The sequence below is a fragment of the Sorex fumeus genome, unplaced genomic scaffold, assembly GCF_029834395.1.
Source record: "Sorex fumeus unplaced genomic scaffold, SorFum_2.1 ptg000073l, whole genome shotgun sequence".
In the NCBI taxonomy this organism is placed as follows: domain Eukaryota; kingdom Metazoa; phylum Chordata; class Mammalia; order Eulipotyphla; family Soricidae; genus Sorex; species Sorex fumeus.
In genome coordinates this window covers 4,519,660-4,541,763 of record NW_026606130.1, presented here as the reverse complement: position 1 = coordinate 4,541,763, position 22,104 = coordinate 4,519,660, and the positions used below count along the sequence as shown (strand labels likewise).

The 22,104-nt window shown below is 42.7% G+C and overlaps 1 protein-coding gene and 1 pseudogene across 1 annotated transcript in view; both read right to left on the bottom strand.

Annotated features, from left to right (window-relative positions):
- Positions 1-13,886: 13,886 nt before the first annotated feature.
- Positions 13,887-22,104, bottom strand: part of HDAC8 (histone deacetylase 8) — a 425,847-nt gene continuing 417,629 nt past the window's right edge. Inside the window, exon 11 of the mRNA XM_056130090.1 lies at positions 13,887-15,140. Within this exon, the coding sequence (XP_055986065.1) occupies positions 15,118-15,140 (23 nt within the window). The 3' untranslated portion in view covers positions 13,887-15,117. The remainder of the gene's footprint in view (positions 15,141-22,104) is intronic.
- LOC130038231 (DNA-directed RNA polymerases I, II, and III subunit RPABC2-like) lies at positions 21,510-21,860 on the bottom strand (annotated as a pseudogene).

Genomic DNA, 22,104 nt, shown 5'->3' with positions numbered 1-22,104 from the left:
AGGATTTTTGAATACTCCATTTCCATTTGTGATTGAATATTAGTCCTCTGAAAGCATGAATCAGAATGTATTTATCCCATCACACATTGGTGGGCATTTGAGTTGTTTCCCACGCTTTCTCCCCTTTTGGGAAGGGTCACATCTGGTGAAGCTCAAAGGCTACACCAGCAGTGGTGGGGGACCATATGTGGTAGTAGAATTCAAACTACCATTGTGCCAGTAGCTGCTTGCAAGTCAAGTGCTTTAACCTCTGTACCATCTCTCCAACCCTCTTTCCACTGTTTTTGCAAGTAGTAATAGTGCTGCTATGAACATTTATATACAAGTATTTGAACACCTGCTTTTAATTTCTCCCCCTCCTTCCCTTTCCTTTTGTTCTTGCTGCCATGACTAGTGCTTACATATATTTGGTTATAGTGCTTGCAGCTTGGCCAAGGGGCTTGCACACTTTACTTGTGGCTTTGGGGATCCCAAGTGGTAGTGCTGCCTGCAATGTACTTAGAATGTGGGATTGTGCCAGGAATCAAACTCAGGACCTTGTGCTGGCAAGGCAGGCACAGCAGGCACTCTACCACTGAGCTATCCCCAGGCCTTGTTATCAATTCTTTTGGAGTATATACCTAGTATTGCAAGTGGTTGTTCATATGATAATTCTGTGTTTAACTTATTGAGGAACCACCAACAGATTTTCCACAGTGGCTGCACCATTTTACATTCCCACAGCAATGTGTGAGGTTTCCAATTCTCTATATCCTCACAAACTCTTGTAATCTTTTTCTTTCTTTTTGATTACAGTCATCCAAGTAGGAATAAACTGGCAACTTATTGTGGTTTTGATTTGAATTTCTCTAATGACTAATGATGTTGAGCATCTTTGCATGTACTTGTCTATTTGCATGACTTTGGAGAAATAGTTAATCAAATTCTTTGACATTTTAAAACTTGTGTGTTTTGTTTATTGTTGAGTTACTTACATATTTGGGTACTATCAGTTCTTTCTATGGTATATATTACATAGAGACTATCAGTTCTATGATTTGCAGATATTTTCACCCCTTCAGTAGGCTCTCTTTTCTCTTTCTTTTTTTTTCTTTTTGGGTCACACCCGGCATTGCACAGGGGTTATTCCTGGCTCATACACTCAGGAATTACTCCTGGTGGTGCTCGGGGGACCATATAGGATGCTGGGAATCGAACCCAGGTTGGCTGCGTGCAAGGCAAGTGCCCTACCCACTGTGCTATTGCTCTAGCCCCTCTTTTCTCTTTCTTGATGATGCCCTTTGTAGCACAAAATTTTTACATTTTGATGAAGTCCAATTTACCTGTTTTTACTTTTGTTACTTCTGCATTTGGTATCATATCTAAGAATGCACTGTCAAATCCTATATCATAAAGATTTACCCTTAAGCTTTCTTCTAAAAGTTTTATGGCTTTAACTCTTACATCAAGGCCTATGACCCATTTTGGGTTTCTTTTTGTAAATGATGTGATTGGAGATATAATGTTGTTCTTTTACATGTGGAAATGCAGTTGTCCCACTAACCATTGTTGAAGAAAATATTCATCCCCCCCTCAACCCCACTTGATTGGACTTGGCACCTTGCCCAAAATCAATTGGCTGTAGATGTATGGGTTTATTTCTATTCTCAATTCTGCCCCATTATGACTAATATATCTGTAATTATGCCAGCAACACACTATTTTGATTATGGTAGCTGTGAAATCAGGAAGTATGAAACCTCATACTTTGTATTTCTTTGTATTTCTTTTTCAGATTGCTCTGGTTATTTGGGGTCTCTTGAGAGTTCATATAAATTTCAGGATGGATTTTTCTACTTCTGTAAAAAAGTAGTGTATTGAATCTTTGAATTACTCTATTAATGACACTATAGTAAAATTGCCTTCCATCTGTGAATATAAATATTTTTTCTAGTTATTTGTTTCTTATTTATTTTAGTATCATTTTGTAGTTTTCAGTAGACAAGTTTTCTTTTCTGTTTAAGTTTATTCCTATGTATTTTATTGGATACTATTTTAAATAGAACTGTTTTCTTAATTTCTTCTTTTTTGCTTTTTGGGTCACACTTAGAGATTCTCAGGGGTTACTCCTGGCTCTTTGCTCAAGAATCACTCCTGGCGGTGCTCAGGGGACCATATGGGATGTTGGGGATTGAACCCAGGTCAGCCACGTACAAGGCAAATGCCCTACCCACTGTACTATCACTCCAGCCCTGTTTTCTTAATTTCTGTTTCAGATTGATCATTGGAATAGAAACACACACACACACACACACACACACACACACAAGAAATAGAAACTCAGCTGATTTTTGTTTGTTGGCCTTCTTCCCCGCAATTTTTTTAAATTTGTTTATCAGCTCTAGTGGGGTTTTTTTTGGGGGGGAGGGGGGTTGCTATAGTTACACAGTGTATTTGTATGGGAAAAATGAGAAAATTCTGCACGTTCAGCATTAGGGAACAAGTTAAACAATATTTGGAGCATTCATGCAGTGTAACCATTTTAAGGAATTGCATGTGCCATACCATTTGGTGTGTCTGAAATATGTTGTAAAAAAAATATTAGGGGCTGAAGAGCTAGCGCAGCAAGTAGCTGTCCTAGGTTAATTCCTGGAACTACATAGAATCTCTCAAGTACAACTAGTGATCCCTGAGGAGGAGCCAGGAATAATCCCTGAACACAGCTGGGTGTGGCCCCCCAAATACAAAACAAAACAAAAGACGAATTAGGAGGCTCTTTGTTGAGTGATATAAAAAGCTGTCCATAGCAAATAACTAAGAAAGTCAAGTTACTACACAGTTTGATTTTATACAAGTAAAAGTCAAATGTATAAAGCCCTCGTGATAGCTTCAAGGAGATGGGGATTTTTTTTTTTTTTTTTGTCCACAGATGCAATCTCAGTGACTGTAACACTGTATGGTACATAGTAGGCACTCAATGCATTGTTCGGGAAATAAATAGAAAAAAGTTTGGGAAGATAAACACCAAACTTCTAGTAATGATTATTGCTGAGGTGTAGAGTTACAAGAGACCCATTCTTGTTTAAATGTTATTTTTTGGGGTGTGGGTTGGGGTCACACCCTGGTGCACAGTTACACTCAGTTTACTCCAGGCTTTATGCTAAGGGTTCCCTCCTGGCCACCATATGCTGTGCTGGGGATCAAGCCAGGGTCTTCTGTATTCAAGGCAAAATGCCTTACCTACTTACTATCATTCTGGCCTCTGTTTAAATCTTTTATTTTTACCTAAAGTATATATCACAAAAAAGACAGTATTTTCATTAAACATTCTCCCTCTGTGTCTGTGTCTCTCCCATAGAAACAGACACACAGACACAGTCAAAGTAAAATGGGTGCTAAGAGGTAAGGCACTGTAGGCCAATGGAGGGTGGCACCAGAACTTTGAGGTAATCACTTTTTTCATAGACAGCCCATTTTTGGAGCTGACACTTAAGTCCCTCCTTTCTGTCATCCACAGAACTGCTAAAGTGGTCTTTTTAAAATGCAAATCTGATCAGACTAGACTTTCAAATAAAACTCTTTGATTGCTCCCTTACCGGAGGATCAAGTCCCGCTTCTTTCACTTGACACAGGAAGCCCTTTGTGATTTGCAATTTTACTTCTTGTCACTCATTAATACATATCTTAACTTTTTATTATGAAAATTTGAAAGCACAAAAAAAAGAAGAAAGAAAGTAAATTCAACCTCCACAAGTCCATCAAGCCAACTTCAACAATGATTAACATTTAAAAGAAATTGTTTCATTGATTTCCACCTACCAACCCACTCACACCACACACACACACTTTCTCTCCTCTGGAGTATTTAAAAATAAACCCAATAATTTCACTTGTGAACACTATTGTATTCTTAACTGATAAGGATTTTTGTTTTGTTTTGGGCCACACCTAGGGTACTCAGGGTTTACTCCTGGCTCTGTGCTCAGGGATCAATCTTGGAGGAACTCAGGGTGGTGTCTGGGATTGAATGTGAGTCAACCCCATGGGAGGCAAGCACCCTACAGGCTTTATTATCTCTCCAGGATCCTAGTAAGAATTTAAGTAAATATACAGTCTGTGGAAATCATTACTCTCCCAAAAACCCCAAGAATATCCCCAAGGTTGGGATATCCTCAAGGTTGGGATATTCTCCTGGATAAAACAGATCAGGTCTTAGAACATGATTGGCTAAGCAAAAATGCACCCAGGAAAGCACTGGATAGAAAACAGGGCTAACAAAAATACACCCAGGAAAGATAAAATAAAACGGTTTAGAGTCTTTTAGATGTAGAGGGCAGCATAGGCAAAAACAGAATAGGAAATTGCTGAGACTTTATTGTTTAAGAGTGCCTGCTGATTGGTTGCGTGAAGTCTCCCAGCCCCTTTTTTTCAAGTACCTATTGAAATTTGATGTGCTTACTAACTGTCCTTAATGTCTCTGTCAACTTAAACAATGGCTCACTTGTTGGGAGTGAGTCTGTGAGCTGCCCAGGTAACTCTAAAGCTTAGGCAGTATTTTTGTTTGTCTCTTTATTTTGCGCCTGACCACTGCTGGATGGAGATGGGTGCCCATCCAATTGGCTTTAGTGTAGTAACTTGCCACACACAATTTGCTATACTTAACATTATCAATAACTTCTTAACATCACCTGATCTGCTAAATTTTTTCCTGATGTCTTAAATTTTTTTCTTCAGGTGGGGATGATAGCTCAGTAGGCTGGAGGATCGGCTTTGCATGTGGGAGGGCAGGGTTTAATCCCTGACACTGCCAGGTATGGCTCCAAAACTAAGTAAAAAACTTCCAGATGCTAGAGAGCTAGATAGTACAGGAGATAAGATGCTTTCCTTCCATTCAGCCAACCCCCATTTGATATGTGGCACTGCATACTGTCCCCTGAGAACTATCAGGAGTGAGCACAAAGCAGAGGCAGGAGTTGTCCCTGAGCACTCCTGGGGTTATTCAAACTCCCCAAAACCCTAGCTTTTTACAATTCTTTTCCTTGAATAATGTCTAAAAATAAATGTCCTGAAAAGACACTGAATGACTTGAAGTTCCCAAAATTTCATGTGTGATGGCTTGCAAATATCATTGTTGATGTGTGACCCAAGATTAGTATGAGTGTAATTTGTTGATAGCCTAATTGCCCTGATCTTGATGACCTGTCCCTCCCTATGTGTCACAATACTCAGGATATAAGGTATTTCTTTGTCTTATACTATTGCACAGGTATGTATTGAGGAATTCTGGGACCAGGTTTTATACCAAGCACTGGGGATCCAGCAATGAATCTGCCGAAATTTTCATCTTTCGTGTGTGTGTGTGTGTGTGTGTGCAAAGAAGAAGAAGAAACTAATAATAATTTTATTATCTTATTTATTTTCTTTATATTCATTTTGATTATATGGTTATTTATTTATTTTAAAATTTATTTTGAGTGTGCTTTAGAGAGATAGTATGGCAGATATCGCACTTGCCAGATTTGATCCCTGGCACCACATTGGCTCATAAAGCCTTACCAGGAGCTATTTCTGAGCACAGAGGCAGGAGAAAGCTGTAGGCACCACCACGGTGTGGCTCCCAAGACAACAAATAATTTTAAATTTATGTACTTACTTTTCTTATGAAATAATGATAGTTCTTACATGAATCTCTTTTCATATTTGACAAATACCAGAGAACAGGGCTGGAGTGATAGCACAGTGGGTAAGGTGTTTGCCTTGCATGCAGCTGACCTGGGTTCGATTCCTCCGCCCTTTTCGGAGAGCCAGGCAAGCTACCGAGAGTATCTCACCCTCACGGCAAAGCCTGGCAAGTTCCCTGTGATGTATTCGATATGCCAAAAACAGTAACAACCATGTCTCACAATTTGTTGTGAGACATTACTGGTGCCCGCTGGAGCAAATTGATGAACAACGGGAGGACAGTGCTACAGTGCTACATTTATTTTAAAAATTAATTCTTTATTGAGTCCCCATGAATTACAAAGTTACAAAGATATTTGTGATTGAGCTACAGGTGTTCAATGTTCTAACACCGATCCCTTCAGCAGTGTCCTCTACCCTCCATTAATATCCCCAGTTTCCCTCCCACCCCCAGTCTGCCTCTGTGGCAGGCACATTTTCCCTCTGCGATTGTCCTACTGTTCCCTTTCCTAACTTATTCCCCCACTCCTACCCATGTGGCAAGCTCCCTACTGAAGACCAGTTCTGCTTCTCTTTATTTCTATTGCCTTTGGGAGTTTGATATTCCCCTAGGAAGTTTCTTTATATCCCACATATGAGGAAGACCATTCTGAGTCTGTTCCTTTCCCTCCAATTTCACTCTGAATGATACTCTCCAGATTCATCCATGTAGCAGCATGACTGTTTCAGGATTTTTTGGAAGTTATTTTAGTTATTATTTTATTCAGTCATTTATAATAAAGGATATCAAAACAAATGGCATTTTGGAACACATAGGGCAAAGTGACTGGGGTACTTTCCTGTGTTAGTGACGTTGTGAGTGAGAATTGAATGAGGATGAGACAGTGTGGAGAGGATCTGCTCATTCCTGGAGGATTTCCTGCACAGAAGGGCTTCACATTTTGGGCTGGAGCAGTGTCTATTACTAATACCTGGAATGTATTCTTTCAGGGAAGTACTTTCTTTCATTACTGCTTTGATCCCTTGAAACCACTCTATGAGGTAAGCATGGATTTATCTCAAAATTATTTATATTTTATAGATGAGGAAAACGTGAGACTCAAGAAATGGAGTTAACTGATCAACATCACACAGGGTTTGTTTTTGGCTTGGGGCCACATCTGCGGGTGCTCAGGGCTTATTCCTGGGTCTGTACTCAGGGACCACTTCTGGTGGGGCTCAGGAGACCTTATGGGGTTCCTGGGACTGAACCTGGGTTTGCCTCATACAAGGCAAATTCCTTACCAACTGTCCTATCACTCTGTCCCTCAAGGTCACATAGTTAATGAGTGACAGAGAGGGCCCTTCAGCACAGATAGTCTGAGGCTGAAGTGCATCTAGTGTATTCAGTATGGCCTAGGCACTGCTGGTCACTGGGAGCTCCAGCCCTGATCAGGAGGTTTGGGGACTGCTTCTCAGCCAAGGGAGGGGAAAAGAGGTTTCAGGACTTGATCCAAAAATTGTATTTGCAGTGTCAGGGATCTAACCCAGAATCTCACAAATGAAAGGCCAGTGTTCTGCCCCTGAGCTCCATCCCCGGTTGTGCGGGAAATTTTTGTAGGTGTTTAGAATGGCAACAGACCCCCATGCGACCGTGGCAGGACTCGAACCTGCAATCTTCTGATCCGAAGTCAGACACCTTATCCATTAGGCTGGAGCAATAGCACAGCGGGTAGGTCATCTGCCTTGCACACAGCCAGCCCGGCCGAGCCGGGTTCGATTCCTCCGCCCCTCTAGGAGAGCCTGGCAAGCTACCGAGAGTATCTCGCCTGCACTGTAGAGCCCTAGAAAGGTAACCGTGACGTATTCAATATACCAAACACAGTAACAACAAGTCTCACAATGGAGACGTTACTGGGCCCGCTCGAGCAAATCGATGAGCAATGGGAGGACAGTGATTGATTGATTGACAGTGATTGTTTAGAATGGCAAAACCTGCTTGGTCCACGGGGCTGTATTTGCACTCCCCCCCTTGTCTTCCTCTTTCTGGTCCCTATTTGTTTCAATTTTTAAAATTTATTTATTCTTTAATTGAATCACAGTGAGAAACACAGTAACAAAGTTGTTTATGATTGGGTTTCAGTCATACAATGTTCCAATACTCGTCTCTTCACCTGAGTATATTTCTCACCACCAATATCCCCAGTTTCCCTCCTGCTCCCCATGCTCTATGGAAGGCACTTTTCTTTTCTCTTTCCTCCTTCTCCTCCTCCTCCTTCTCCCCCTCCTCGACTTTCTTCTCATTATGGTTTCAATACAGATACTGAAAGGTTATCAGGCATATCCCCTTACATACTTTCAACACTCAGTTCCTGTCCAAAGTGATCATTTCCAACTATTATTGTCATACTGGTCCCTTCTCTGTTCTAACTGCCCTTCGTCCCCCCCCCCCCCCCTTGTCCTCCTGGTTCTGGTCTCTATTTTATCTCTTCTTCCTTACTTTTTTTTGTCGAATGACAATTATTCAATTTTCTTCTATTGAAGTCTTTCTGTTTTAGAGGGCATTTCTTAAACATATGATTGGAAAAATACTGCTCTCTGACAGCTCACAATAAATGCTGCAGATGTAGAGCCACCTCTATGAAAGGGAAGCTGGTTTGAGATTCTTTCTTATTGGCTTTAAAGAGTTTTGTTTTGATTTCTTGAATTTTGATTATTTTTATTATAATTATTTTTGGGTTCGGGGGCCATGTCTTGCAGTGCTCAGGGATTACTCCTGGCTCTGTGCTCTAGAATAATTTTTGGTGAAATTCACAGGACCATAGATTGTGCCTTCTCTGTTGCACTACCTCTTCAGTGCCTTTGAAAAATTTTATTTCTTCTCCCCCTATCCTTTCTCTTTGCTGCTGCTAATGGTTTTTTGTTTGTTTGTTTTTTGCAGTTTAGGGGACAAACCTGTGGGTGCTCAGGGGTTACTCCTGGGTCTGTGCTCAGGGATCACCCCTGGTGGGCTTAGGGTAACATATGAGTACCAGGGATCAAACAGGGATGTATTATCTCTCTGACCCTGATACTGTTGTTGATGCTGCTATGACCATGTGTGCACATATGTCTGGTTGTGGCACTTACACATGATTTTAGCTGAGGTTGTTGCTGAGGTGGAGGGTGGTTTATACTAGGTTGTGGCACTTGCATATTCGGCCATGATGCTCAGCAAGGTTTGCAGTCCTTTACTTCAGGTGCTTGCATGCATTGCAGATATGCTTGATGGGGCTTGTACTCTTGGTTGGGGCACACAAGTTGTGGTTGTGGTACACCCTGGGGATCGCTTACTCACCTACTTGCCAGAAGTTGCACCTCTTGGCTGTGGCACTGACTTAACATTTTAGTTACTGTGTTTGTTGTGGGTGACACCTTACCACAGGCATGCTGGCAAAAATTGCTTATAGCACAAAAGATCACAGACAGCAGAGCCACAGGATCACCCTTGGCACATGTGGGACACTGGAGATTTGAACTCGTGAGCATATACTTGCAAAGCAGATGATCTAAGCTATTGTGTTATTTCTCCAGGCCCTATCATCGGTTTTCAAAATTTTTGTTTATCTGCCGTTGGGCCAAACATGGCCATACTTGGAGGCTAGTCCTCGCTCAGTGCTTGGACTCCTGGTTACTCCTGGTGCTCCTCTGGGGATCATGCAGTCCTGAGAATCAAACCCAAGGACTCACATATCCATGATAAATGCTCGATCAATGAGCCACACCCATGGTCCTAGCTTAAAATTTAAAACAATTTTAGGAACTAGGAATGCAGCTCAGTGTTCACCATGTCTCACATGTGTGAAGCACTGGGTCTGATCCTTGGCACTGGAAAATTTTGAATTTTTAGTAGTTTTGGACCAGGTAATATATTCACACAGTCTAAAAATAAAAAAAGTATAAAGAGGAACATAGTGCCAATTTTCCCCAATCCCCTGCTACCTACTATTTTTTTCTGCTTGGAGGTCACTGAGGTACCCTTCTTTTGTGTATCTTTCCAAGACCTTTTATGTAAACAGATAGATATCTGAACTATTTCTCCTCCACCTCCTCCTCCTCCGCCTGTATTTGGGCCATACCTGGCTGGGCTCAGGGCTTATTCCTGGCTCTGTTTTCAGGGATTGCTCCTGGAAGTGCTCAGGGAACCATGTGGGGTTCAAGGGATCAAATGTGGGAGGGCCATAAGCAAGAAAAGTGGGGTATTCTCTATATTATTTCTCTGGCCTCTAAATGGTTTTCTTAACCCTTGAGCTGCAAGCACAATGTAAGCTTTTTCCCAGTACCTGACTCCTGTGAGCACCTTTTTGAGGCTGGAGATCTGAGGGCTTTGGAGAACACTTAGTTTTATTCAGAGGTCAGCCTCTCTAAGTCCATTTTCTTGGTAGATGCTCTTATGCATTCACTGTGCCTTCGATTTTTTCAAATTACTTTTATCTGTTATAATTTGTCAAGCACTCAAAATAGCTCAGGAAGTGTAAGAGTGATTTGCCCCACTTTACAGGTAAGGAAGGAGAACACCAGAAAGGTTGAATAATTTGCTGAAAAGTACACAAGTCATTCATAGTGCTTGGGAGCAGCGGCTTGGGCCAGCATGGACTTTGGAAGCAGTAAGAAAGCTGTTTACTCCAAAGTCACAGTTTAAAAATATTTTAATGGCACTAGGTGGGGGGCAGTGGAAAAAGGAAGAGAATTTGCAGTTCCCGCTGGGATTGCACTCTGGCTCTGCCAATTAAGGCTGGTCAAATTGCCTCAAATTTTGTAGTGTCTCAGAGCCAGAGAGATAGTATAGTTTAATCCCCAGCATCCCATACACTCCCTTGAGCACCGTCAGGAGTAATTCCTGACTGCAAAGCCAGGAGTAACCTCTGAGCACTGCTGGGTGTGGGCCCTAAACCAAGAGTTTTAAAAATTCAAAAAAGAAAAAGTTTGTATTCTCAGTTTGCTAATCTGTGAAATAGGGCTGATAACACCCACCTAATAGTGTGGGTAAATTATACGTACTATAAAAGGGATTTATAAAATGGAATTTTTCTGGGGTGCCAATGTATTCTTTTTTTCTGAGTGGGGGCCTCACCTGGCTGTGCTTAGGGCTGACTTTCTGGCACTGCTCAAGGATCACTCCTTCCTGATAGTGCTCCAGAACCATATATGGTAGTGGGGACTGAATCCCTCGACTATATACAAGTGTTTTACCCATTGTATTGTCTCTTCTTCTCTCCCCCCTCCCCCATGGATCTTTTACATGCTGCATTATTATTATGGATGGGTAATGTAGCTGCAAGAGGAGCCGAGGGAAAGGCAGGCTCACATGGAGTGCAAAGTTAACTTCTGCCTTCAAATCAGCTTATTAAAAAGACCCTCTGTGACCTATGGAATTCTAAATAAGGATCCGCGCAGCAAGATTGGTCTTCAGGACTTGCTTATGACCTCTTTGGCAGCAGAACAACCTGGGGCCTGAACACAGAATCTCCCTCACTGGCTGTCTTGAACTTACTTCATTATTTTTTTTTGTTTTTGGGCTTGGGCCACACCCAGTTGTGCTCAGGGCTTACTTCTGGGGGGACTTTAATGGATGCTGAATATTGAATCCAGGTCGGCCACACACAAGGCAAGCTCTGTCTGCTGCTCTCAGCCCTTGAATTTACTTTAATCTGTAAATTTCAGATTGAGTTTTTGTTTGTTTGTTTTGAGGCCACATCTGGCTGTGCTCCTGACTATGTACTCAGGGATCACTCCTGGCAGGCTCAGGGGACCATTTATGGAACCAGGCACCAAACCCAGGTCGGCTGTGTGCAAGGCAAGTGCCCCACATATTGTGCTATTGCTCCAACCCAGATTATTATTTTTTTTTCTTATTCTAAATCTAGACCATGCTTACTAGAGAAAACTTGGAAAATCTTGAAATGTAGAAACAGGGGCTGGGGAGATAATATAGCAGGTCAGGCTTGCACATGGATGATCCTGAGTTTGATCTCCAGCACTCTATATTGTCCCAGAACCCTGCCAGGAGTGGTCCCTGAGCACAGAGCCAGGTGTAAGTCCTGAGCACCTGAGTAACACTAGGACAAGGTCAAAAAAAAATGAAAATGAAAAAAGGTAGAAACAACCAAATAAAACCATCTTTGTAGCTTCCTCCTTCACTTAAGCCTTATTCAGTTAATACATCCTTCAGCCTCTCCCCTGAGTCCCCACCCCTACACTTAGGAGAGTTATTTTTGTGTGTTTGTTTCATGTTTTTGGCTTTTGGATCACACATGGCTGTGCTCAGAGCTCACTCCTGGCTCTGTACTCAGGAATCACTCCTGGAGGTGCTTGAGAGACTATATGGGGTGTTTTAACCTGAGCTGGTCAGGTGCAAAGCTGTATTATCTTTCTAGCCTTGCACAGAAGACAATTCTTAACAGTGTAACTCTTTTATAACTTTGTTGAGCTACAATTTGTGCAATTCAATGACTTTGACTAATCAGGGCAACTCCGCCTTGTTTGTTTTATGTAAATTGTGTATGTAATCAAAGAAATATTTTTGTTAGTATTTTTAATTTTAGGACTCCCCATTATTTCTCTTCTTTTTGTTGTTTTAGGACTCCCCATTCCTTTTCTTCCATTGTTTGTTGACAATGACCAGGAGATCACAGGACATTTAGTTGTAGTGACTGTGTTTATCTGGCTGTGGTGCACAAGAGATTGTGTGCTCTGTTGCAGTTCCATGGGTCCCAAACAGCAGATTCTCTGGGACCAAACTTGGCACAGGTGAGAGGTACTGGGGATCAAACTTGTAGTCTTACGTTTGCAAGGCAGTGCTTTTGCCACCAAGCCATGTCCTGGGCTTCAGCCTTACTTTCTGAGTCTGGGGATATAGCCTATTGGTTGAAAATACATTTTTTAGGCTACACATGGCCATGCTCAAGCGTTACTCCTGGCTCTGCACTCATGAATTACTCCTGGCAGTGTTCAGGGGAACCTATGGGATACTGGGGATTGAACCCGGGTTAGCCGTGTGCAAGGCAAGCTCCTACCCATTGTACTATCACTCTGGCCCCTGAATAAAATTCTTCTTAATTCCATTTATGAACATTTTAAGGCTACATTTTGGCTATATCAGACAGTGTTTGAGAGCTACTCTGGCTTGGTGCTGGGGTACCACGTGGTATGGAGAATCAAACCCAGGCTCCTGCATGCAAAGCCTGAGGCCCAGCCCTTTGAGCTACCACTTTTGCCCAGGTGAATATTTTTTTGGGGGGGGAATGGGCCACAACCAGCAGTGCTCAAGGCTCACTCCTGGCTCTGTGCTCAGGGATCACTCTTTGTGGAGCTCAAGGGACCATATGGGGTGTTGGGGACAGAACCTACATGCAAGGAAACCACCTTAACATCTGTTCTAGCTCTCTGAATGGCAACCATTTTTTTTTAAGCAATAACCAAAGGCGAAGGAATTCTTACAGCCCTGGAGAGGAAAATGAGGCGTTCATTTGTAATTCGGTTAATCACTTGCTTAATCAGGTGATTGTCTCTAGGAGCTGAGGCCCACATCTGAATTTAGGTGACAACTTTGGTGGTGGGTGCCTTAGAAGGAATAGGGTTAGAGAAGCAGAACACAGGCTAAGTACATTTTTGTGACTCAAAATCTCTTATAGGAGGGGATTCAGACTTCCTGTTTTCCAGTCTTGGCCTTCCCCCAACCTGAAGGTCCCCCATTCAGAACATTTCTGCCAGTCTTCCTGTTTAAATGGTCCGTATATCGAGAGTATAGAATTAGAATAAGGAAGCATTGGAAGTGACTGATTTTTCTAATTACACAGGAGCTGGGATGCTGTTTAATAAAAGCTTGGGCAGTACTACTCCACGATTGTTCGAGGCTTTTCCCTTGCTTTTCTGCAGAATGTCTACTCCTGGTCAGGTGTTTGAAGCAACATAACTCACCCTACAAGACCCTACTCAAATCCATTGCTCCAGGGCTGGAAAGATAGTACAGGGGTTAAGACATTTCTAGCATCCACAGACCCCAGTTCAAATCTCCTGCATCACATATCATCTCCCAAGCATTGCCAATGGTCCCTCCTGAGCACTGAGCCAGGCGTAGCCCTGAACACTGCTGGATGTAGCCTTCAACATCCTTATCCCCCTCCCACACACACAAAAAAACCCGAACCTATTGCCTGGGAGGTTTGGAATAGCACCGTTGCAAGGGAAGTGCTCAGTCCTTGGTTCCCACCCTCTGCATTCATGCTGGTAGCCACGTGTGAATAATCATTCTGGTTCCTTTCTCTTCCTTTGCTAACCAGGAGTTTCTTGATGGCCAGGACTAGGGCTGTGTCCTTGTCTCCTTCCTAGTCATGAAGAAATTTCATAACTATTGTGAACTGAATGGCAAAATCATGACACTTGGCTGTCCCTTTGACACCCTATCTACTCTCTACCCCTCACCCAGTCTCCATTTTGCCATCTTGCTTTCTCTCCCAGGTAAGGCACAGTAACCAGTCACAATTAGATCTCATTTCTTCTTTTTTTCTTAAAAAAAGAATTTTTATTTGATAAAGAACCAAGAAACATGATTTATGGATTTCATTTTCTTAGGTGAAGTAATGGTGTTACATTTGACAGTTACCCTCAAGTTCCATCCAACTGCCTCTTCCATCCGATAGGCCATCTGCCCTTATACTCCCTGAATTTGTACCCAGGCAGGGAGAACTTCTCTTGGTTGCAGTGCCTCTATTTCTATGAGACCTGGAAAGATCTCCATATCAGACAGAGCTTGAAGTTGTGTGCCTAGCACTTAGGCTGCAGACATATCAGCACTCAGAGTTGCCTCCCAGACTCAATCTAAGCAGAACACAGAAGCCACAGGATTATTCTCGATACTTCTAGGAGCAGCAATGTTAAGAATGGTGTGGTACTTTGTAATGAGGACAATGGGACAAAGATGTTGGTTTTCAAAGATTTTAGTATAAAACAAAATAGATCCATAATTCTAAAAACAGCACAAGTGGATTTTTCTTTACTTCTCATTCTGTTGACCAGTGGCCCTCCCCTTAGGACTTCCCCTGGATTGTCCCAAGGCCCAAACCCTGTCTATCAGATACACCAAAATTCATAAGCTGGTGATCACAAATCATATTTCCCCCTCTGATATCTGATAGGTTTTCCTTAGGAAAATAATTTTCAAAGGATAAAAATGGCATGTGTGTGTTTTTAAAAAATAAGCACTTTAAAATGTTGGAAATCTCCTTCTTCCCCTAAGCTAACTTGAGGCCTCTGGGGTGCCTGCCTTCTTCACCCCAGGAGGCCAGCGGCCACTTGGTGTCCCTTGTAAATTTTCAGGAAGTAATTTCTTCCAAACTTCCCCTGCAGTCACAAATTCCACACTCTGCTCACATAAACACGCTGTCTTCATTACAGGCACTGCTCCTCGAAGCTGGAAACCTGATCTCTTTTTGTCAACTAGACCACATGCTTCAGATTCCCTGCAAACAGAAGAGAAAATAAAATTCAAATTCAGGTAACATATGTGCATTATACCCCCCAGTAAAGCTGTTAAAGGAAAGACTTGAATTTGTGGGATCTTGCTGCTCTTAGGAACCCCAAAATATGGATGAGCCCAGACTAGTCTGCTAGATGGTTAAAGACGTATAGCTCAGTTTTCCCAGCAACCACCAGCTGCCCAGCTGACCTGTCTTTGACAGCCAGCTGACTGCAGTGCTGGGTGAATCAGCCAAAACCAGCAGAAGAACTGGCCAGCTTGGTCCAGCCCAATTGCCAATCCACCGAGTCATGTGCTAAGGAAATGGTTGTTTTAAGTCCCCTCACCCCTCACACACACTCAGGCAAGAATTTAGAGTTCACATTTCACTAATGTCATCAAATCTTGCCCCACCCAAAGTGTTTCACCCTACCCCAGTATTAGCAAGGCACAACCCTCCTAACATTATCTCTTCTGGGAACCTAAGAAATATGAAATAGGGGCTGTCCCCTGCCTTCAGGCCTAGAGTTTCTGAAGGAAAAGAGATTGCTTGAAATCCTAAAGAACTGGAGTCTAAGAATGAGAAGTTTGCTCATTTGCTGTCTCCACAGCTTATTGTTTCCACACTCCCCCAAGTAGAAGACATTGGGCTCCAAACTCTACTGATAATTTCTCCTCTGAAACAGGGCGCCGAATAGATAGCAGTACTCCTACATAATAAAAAAGAATGAAACAGGGCGCCAAACTCTACTGAACATTTCTCCTCTGAAACAGGAAGAAGACTGTACAAATCAAAGGACCTGAGCTGTCTCAATTTCATTGGATCTCAAGTCTAGCACAGTGCCTCACACAGTCACTGTTCAATAAATGGCTGAATGATGAAAAAGAGAAGGAAAGGAAAATAAAACAAAGATGTATACATACATATGTTTATCTAGTATTATTATTTTATTTTTAACTTCACTGATAGGAAGATTACATTTCTTGCATGTACTGTTCTGTGACTTTTAACACATATTAAAAATTCATGAGCCAGAATAGTCCATTATCTTTCCCAATTCTTTGTGCTATCCTTTAGCCAGTTACTGCCCCCTCCACCAATTGACCACCCGGCAACCAGTGTGACCTATTCTCAAGAGCTACGTGGTGTCTTTTTGAGAATGCCATAGAAATGGAATCAAACTCAGTATGCAACCTTTTAATACTGGCTTCTTTCATGCAGTGTAATGCTTTTGAGTTCCATGCAAATGTTTAGGATTTCAAAAGTTCAAACCACTTTTTTGGGGGTGCTTAACTTTTTAAATTATAGGTTAACAGAAAGTGGTCAAAAATAGTACTTGAGGGGAACCTTCACCAAGTTTCTCTGAGTGGCACAAGCTTATATGTTTATTATTGAACATCAAAAGCAAGAAATTGACATTATGTCAATTCACTGACATTATAAATATTTTGCAGTTTTATAAGCTGTCATTTGTGATTCTATAGTTATTTTTTCTTTAGTTTTGAGCCACACCCAGTGGTGCTCAGGGCTAACTCCTGGCTCTGCATGCAGGGATCACTCTGGCATGGCTCGCGGAACATATATGGTGCAGGGGATGGAACTCAGGGTGGTCACATGAAAGGCAAGTGCCCTACCTGCTGTACTATTGCTCTGGACTCTGTGATTTTATAGTTCTCTGCCATTTTATCGCATGTAACATTCACCACAAGATCTAGAACTATTTCAGGATTTCTCAGGCTACCTTGTTATTGCATACCCCACCCCCAACGTTCCCCAATCCCCAAATGCTGACAATTGTTAGTCTGCTCTTCATCTCTATAATTTTGTCATATTGAGAATGTATGTAAATGGAATCTAACAGTGAATAACCTTTTGAGATTGGCTTTTATCCCATTTAGCATACTGCCCCTAAGATCCATCCAAGCTGCTGTTTGTATTCACTTGGTTCCTGTGATGTGTATGGAGAAGTTTGTTTAACCATTTACCCATTGAAGAATACCTGGGTTGTTTTCAATTTTTGGCTAAAAGCTTTAATTAATAAAGCTTTTAGAAAAATCAGATAGTTTTCCCATTTCTCTGGGATATCTGTCCTCTCCTTTCCCCTCCCTCCCTCCCTTCTTTTTTTTGATTTTGGGTCGTACCCGGTAGTGCTCAGTTCTGATTTCTGGCTCTATGCTCAGGGATCACTCTTGGCGGACCTCAGGGGCCATATGGGGTGTCAGGATTTGAACCTGGCTCAGATGTGTGCATGGAAAGTGCTTTGCCTGCGGCATTATTGTGCAGGTCCCTATCCTTTCCTTTCTATCACACTGTCTCCACTTTATTTTTATTCTCCTTACTCAGGCCACTGCTTTTCTTAACTGCTGTTCCAGCTTCCAAAGCTTCTCCCAACAGAATTTATACTAGTAATTACATGTGCCCCTTGGTCCAAAAACACTTGAGCAACTCTCAGCTTCCAAGGCAGTCTTACAAATATCCTGTCCTGGGGACTGGTAGATAGCCTAGCACCACATAGCCCTCCCATAGCACCTAACACTTCTGCCTATATAATCTGTCAGATTAATGGTGGAAGTGGTATATAGCTACTTCCAGGCTCTGCTGGGAAGCTCCCCCAAATTAAAAAAAATGGTTTTGGACCACACCTTGGAGTTCTTGGGGTTTACTACCAGTTTTATGCTCAGGTATGATTCTTGGCTGTATTTAGATGGCCATGTGCTGTCTGAGATCAAACCTGAGCTTTCTGCATGGAAAGCATGAACTCAAGTCGTTGAGCTCTCTAGTTCTATTTTGTAATGCTCATATTTTCAAACTGTGAGTGTGAAAGGTCGGACGGACTACAGCTGAATCTCACGAAGACAATGTACATGAGAAATGGACTAGTTTCTGACGTTCCATTTGCTCTCAATGGAACGAACATCTCCGAATGCAGCAGTTATGTGTACCTAGGTCGAGAACTCAACATGACGAACAACCTGGCACCTGAGCTGCACAGGAGGAAGAGAGCAGTGTGGAACGCCTTCAAGAACGTCAAAGAAGTTGCTAAGAGGACAAACAACCTCCGGCTCTGGGCACATCTTTTCGACTCCACTGTTCTTCCTGCACTAACATATGCCTCAGAGACCTGGGACCTACCAAAACAGGATGAGAATGCTATTTGTGTTTCCCAAACAGGAATCGAAAGAGCTATGCTTGGAGTATCATGCTTCACTCAAAGAGAGAAGGAATCTGGAGTTCTGACCTCTGTCGATGATCAATAATCAGGGACGCTGTCTCTTTTGCCAAGGCATTGAAAATCAGATGGGCTAGACACATAATGTGATTTGGAGATGACCACTGGACTAGAGAGCTGTTACTGACTGGATTACACAGAACATCAAAAGAACGCCTAGCCGCCCACTTACGAGATGGTCAGACTTCAAGACCCTTAGTGAATGGTCTGAGGCTCTTCGTGTTCCTGGAGCGAGCAGACGCCACTGGGCTACACTAGCACATGACAGGGATGAATGGAGATGTTACTGGCACCCACTCAAGCAAATTGATGAGCAATGGGATAACAAGTGATATTTTCCAACATCCATACCTATTCTTATGTTGTATTTTTTGAGAGGGGGACTTCCAAGTGGTGCTCATGAGATCCAGGGACCTACGTGGCAATTCTCAAACAGGCTCTCAGTTCAGTACAAAAGCCCAAGGATGTGATGTTGCTAAGGCCCTGCAGTGCTGGGGATACTGGGGCCACCCCTGTTGTGGAACCAACTTGTGCTGCGAATCAAACCTGCGTCAGGCCCATGCCAAAGACGCAGCCTAACTGCCATATCATCTCCTGGCCACTTATGTTGTTGTCCTTATTGAGGGAAAGTTGTTGAGAAAATCATGATGCTGAAGGTAGGGTCTCTACCTTCAGTATTGCCATAGCTTGGTGGGTGCTTGGATGAACAAAAGTCTTTGTCCAAGTGTTCCAATAACACTTGTTCACGGAAAGGAAAGGTAAGCATGGTATGCTCTGCTGCTCTGCCTTCAGTTACATTTGGGGGCAATTAAGAGAAACAACAGAACACAAATTTTCTACTAAAAGTTGATGACAAATTTAGGTAACAATAAATAATGTATCCTTCAATAATTTCTAGTTGTTTTCCTTTCATATCTAACTTTTCCACAGTGGATGGCAACTTGAGAAAACCCTGAAGGCCAGCATGGCCTGGGACCTGGAGAGATGTGGAGTATAGAATGGAGGAGGTGAATTCCAATACCCATAAGAATTCAAGTAGGTACCATCAGTGAGTAAAGCAGGATGGGATCCAGACATATGCAACCCTCTTGATGCATTTATTACTTTCTGGGGAATCAAATACGGTTGGTGCATTCAAGGCAAGTGGCCTACCTGCTCTACTATTGCTCTGGCCCTCCTAGAAGCTCACATTTTATTTATTCTTTGTCACACCTGGTGATACTCATGGGTTACTTCTGGCTCTGCACTTATGAATCCCTCTTGGCTGTGATTGGGGGAGAAAATGTGATGCCAGGGATTGAACCCAGGTCTGTTGCATGCAAGGCAAGCTTCCTACCTGCTTTACGATCTCTCTGGCTCCAGAAATTCACATATTTTTTGAGGGCCATACCTGGTGGTATGCAGGGCTGAATCCTGGCTCTATGCTCAGGGATCACTTCTGGTGGAGCTTGGGGGACCATATGTGGCACTTGGTCAGAATCGAATCCTGGTCAGTCACATTTAAGACAAGTCCCTACCTGCTGTACTCTGGCTCTGGCCCCAGAGGTTCACATTTAATGCAAAATTTCCATGCTGTTAAATGTAGATAAATGATTTATTTATTTATTTATTTTGTTTTTTGGGTCACACCCAGCGATGCACAGGGGTTACTCCTGGCTTTGCACTCAGGTTTTATTCCTGGCGGTGCTTGGGGGACCATATGGGATGCTGAGAATCGAACCCAGGTCGGCCATGTGTGAGGCAAACACTCTACCCGCCATGGAGTCTTTTGTGTGTGTGTGAAAGACTGGCGGGGGGGGGCAGGGGGTCGGTCTGTTCTGCACATAGCTTCAGCCCCAAATGATTTAATTTTGAAAAGAATATTTGCGTGTGTATGAAGGGAAGAGAATATTGTGTGTGCCAATGATGTGGTCAGTGGTAGAACAATAGAGTACAGGCCTCACACGTATGAGGCCCTGGGTCGAGCCCCAGCACCACAAAGAAAGAAAGTAAAAGAAAGACTATTGTGTGGAATTTAATATGTAAGACTAAATATAAGACTATATATATTAATATCTAAGACTATAGAAAATAATTTGGTAGGAATAAGTATAAGTTATAGGGTTTCCATTTGTGATCTTGGGAAGTTTTTCTGGATTAGTACTGACTTACACCTCTAGCATCCCATTTAGTAAAGTAAGTAAAGGCCCTCCCGTTGATCATCGATTTGCTCGAGCGGGCCCAGTAACGTCTCCATTGGAGACTTTGTTGTTACTGTGTCTGGCATATCGAATACTCTCGGTAGCTTGCCGGGCTCTCCGAGAGGGGCGGAGGAATCGAACTCGGGTCGGCCATGTTGGCCGCGTGCAAGGCAGACGCCCTACCCGCTGTGCTATCGCTCCAGCCCTCAGCATCCCATTTAACTCTTAAATATTTTGATTTGGACAATAAATTATCTGGTCACTCTACTTATGCTATCAAAGAAGGAATAAGTAAGTGGGACTCAGCAGTCCGGGGTTCTATTGACTCATCCACCAACCACTTCATTTCTTCATTCATTTCCCAATTAACATTTATGAAGGATCTATCTATTCTGTGCTAGGTACTAATTCTGTACTAGGTGAATACTCTCTTTAGTCATTTTTTTTTTTAATAAACAGGCTTCAATTTTTGAGCATTTTTTTTGTTTACAGGAAAACTGAGCACAAAATACAAAAGCTCTCTTATTTCTCCTTTCTCTCTAGGCAGGCAATTCCCCTGTTCCTATCTTTTATTTACAAATGTTACATTCGTTAGCTAGCTCATGAATGGATTATTATTATACATTATTATTAAGTACAGCACAGAATTCACATTGGGATTCCTTCTCAGTGGTGTAAAATTCTGAGTGTGGATAAGCATATAATGCTGATCTATCACCACAGTATCTCTACCAAAGTATCATTCAGAATTGTTCACAGCTTCATCCATTCATCTCCTTCCCCCAAAGTCCTGGTAGCTACTGATCTTTTAATCGTTTCTATCATTTGCCTTTACAGAATCTCATATGGTTGGAACCATTCGGCATGGAGTCTTTTCAGATCTACTTGTTTCATTTAGCAATGTGTGGGTGTGTGTGAAAGATTGGGGGGCAGTCTGTTCTGCACATAGAGAGGGAGGTGGGGTCAGCTGGTGATAACTACGCCGCAGTCCTTGTAGCTCCCATCATTGGGCAGGTTGCTGAGGATGATGATGGGGATCTTGAGGGCCTTGAGGTCCTTCATGGCGACAGCAGGAGGTCATTCTTGCTTTCCACTTCCACCATCATGGTGGCACACATTGCAATCTACAGGGTGTGAGCACCCAGCATGCAGTGACACTCATCCTTACTTATATACCAAGGTGGCATCTGGTTGGCCTGCAGATGCTTGTGGGAGGGAAGGATCTCCACATTCTCCTGGCCCTCCTCCTCAGTGTTCTCCAGGTCATCAAGCCCCTCATCCCCCTCTATCAAAGCTGTCCTCATTGCCAGACATGACACCCGCTCTGTACCCATGACCCATGCTGAGTCCCACAAACTGGGTACTCTGATCTCTCTCATGTGCTGTGATCATGGGCACTCTCTAGCAATATGTGTTTAAGTTTTTACTTGTTTTACTATTTTCATTTTTGGGCCATCCCTGTTGATGTTCAAGGATTACTCCTTGCCTTGTGCTCAGGGATCACTTCTGGCATTGCTCATGCTCAGGAGACCATATGCTGTGTCAGGGATCCAAACGG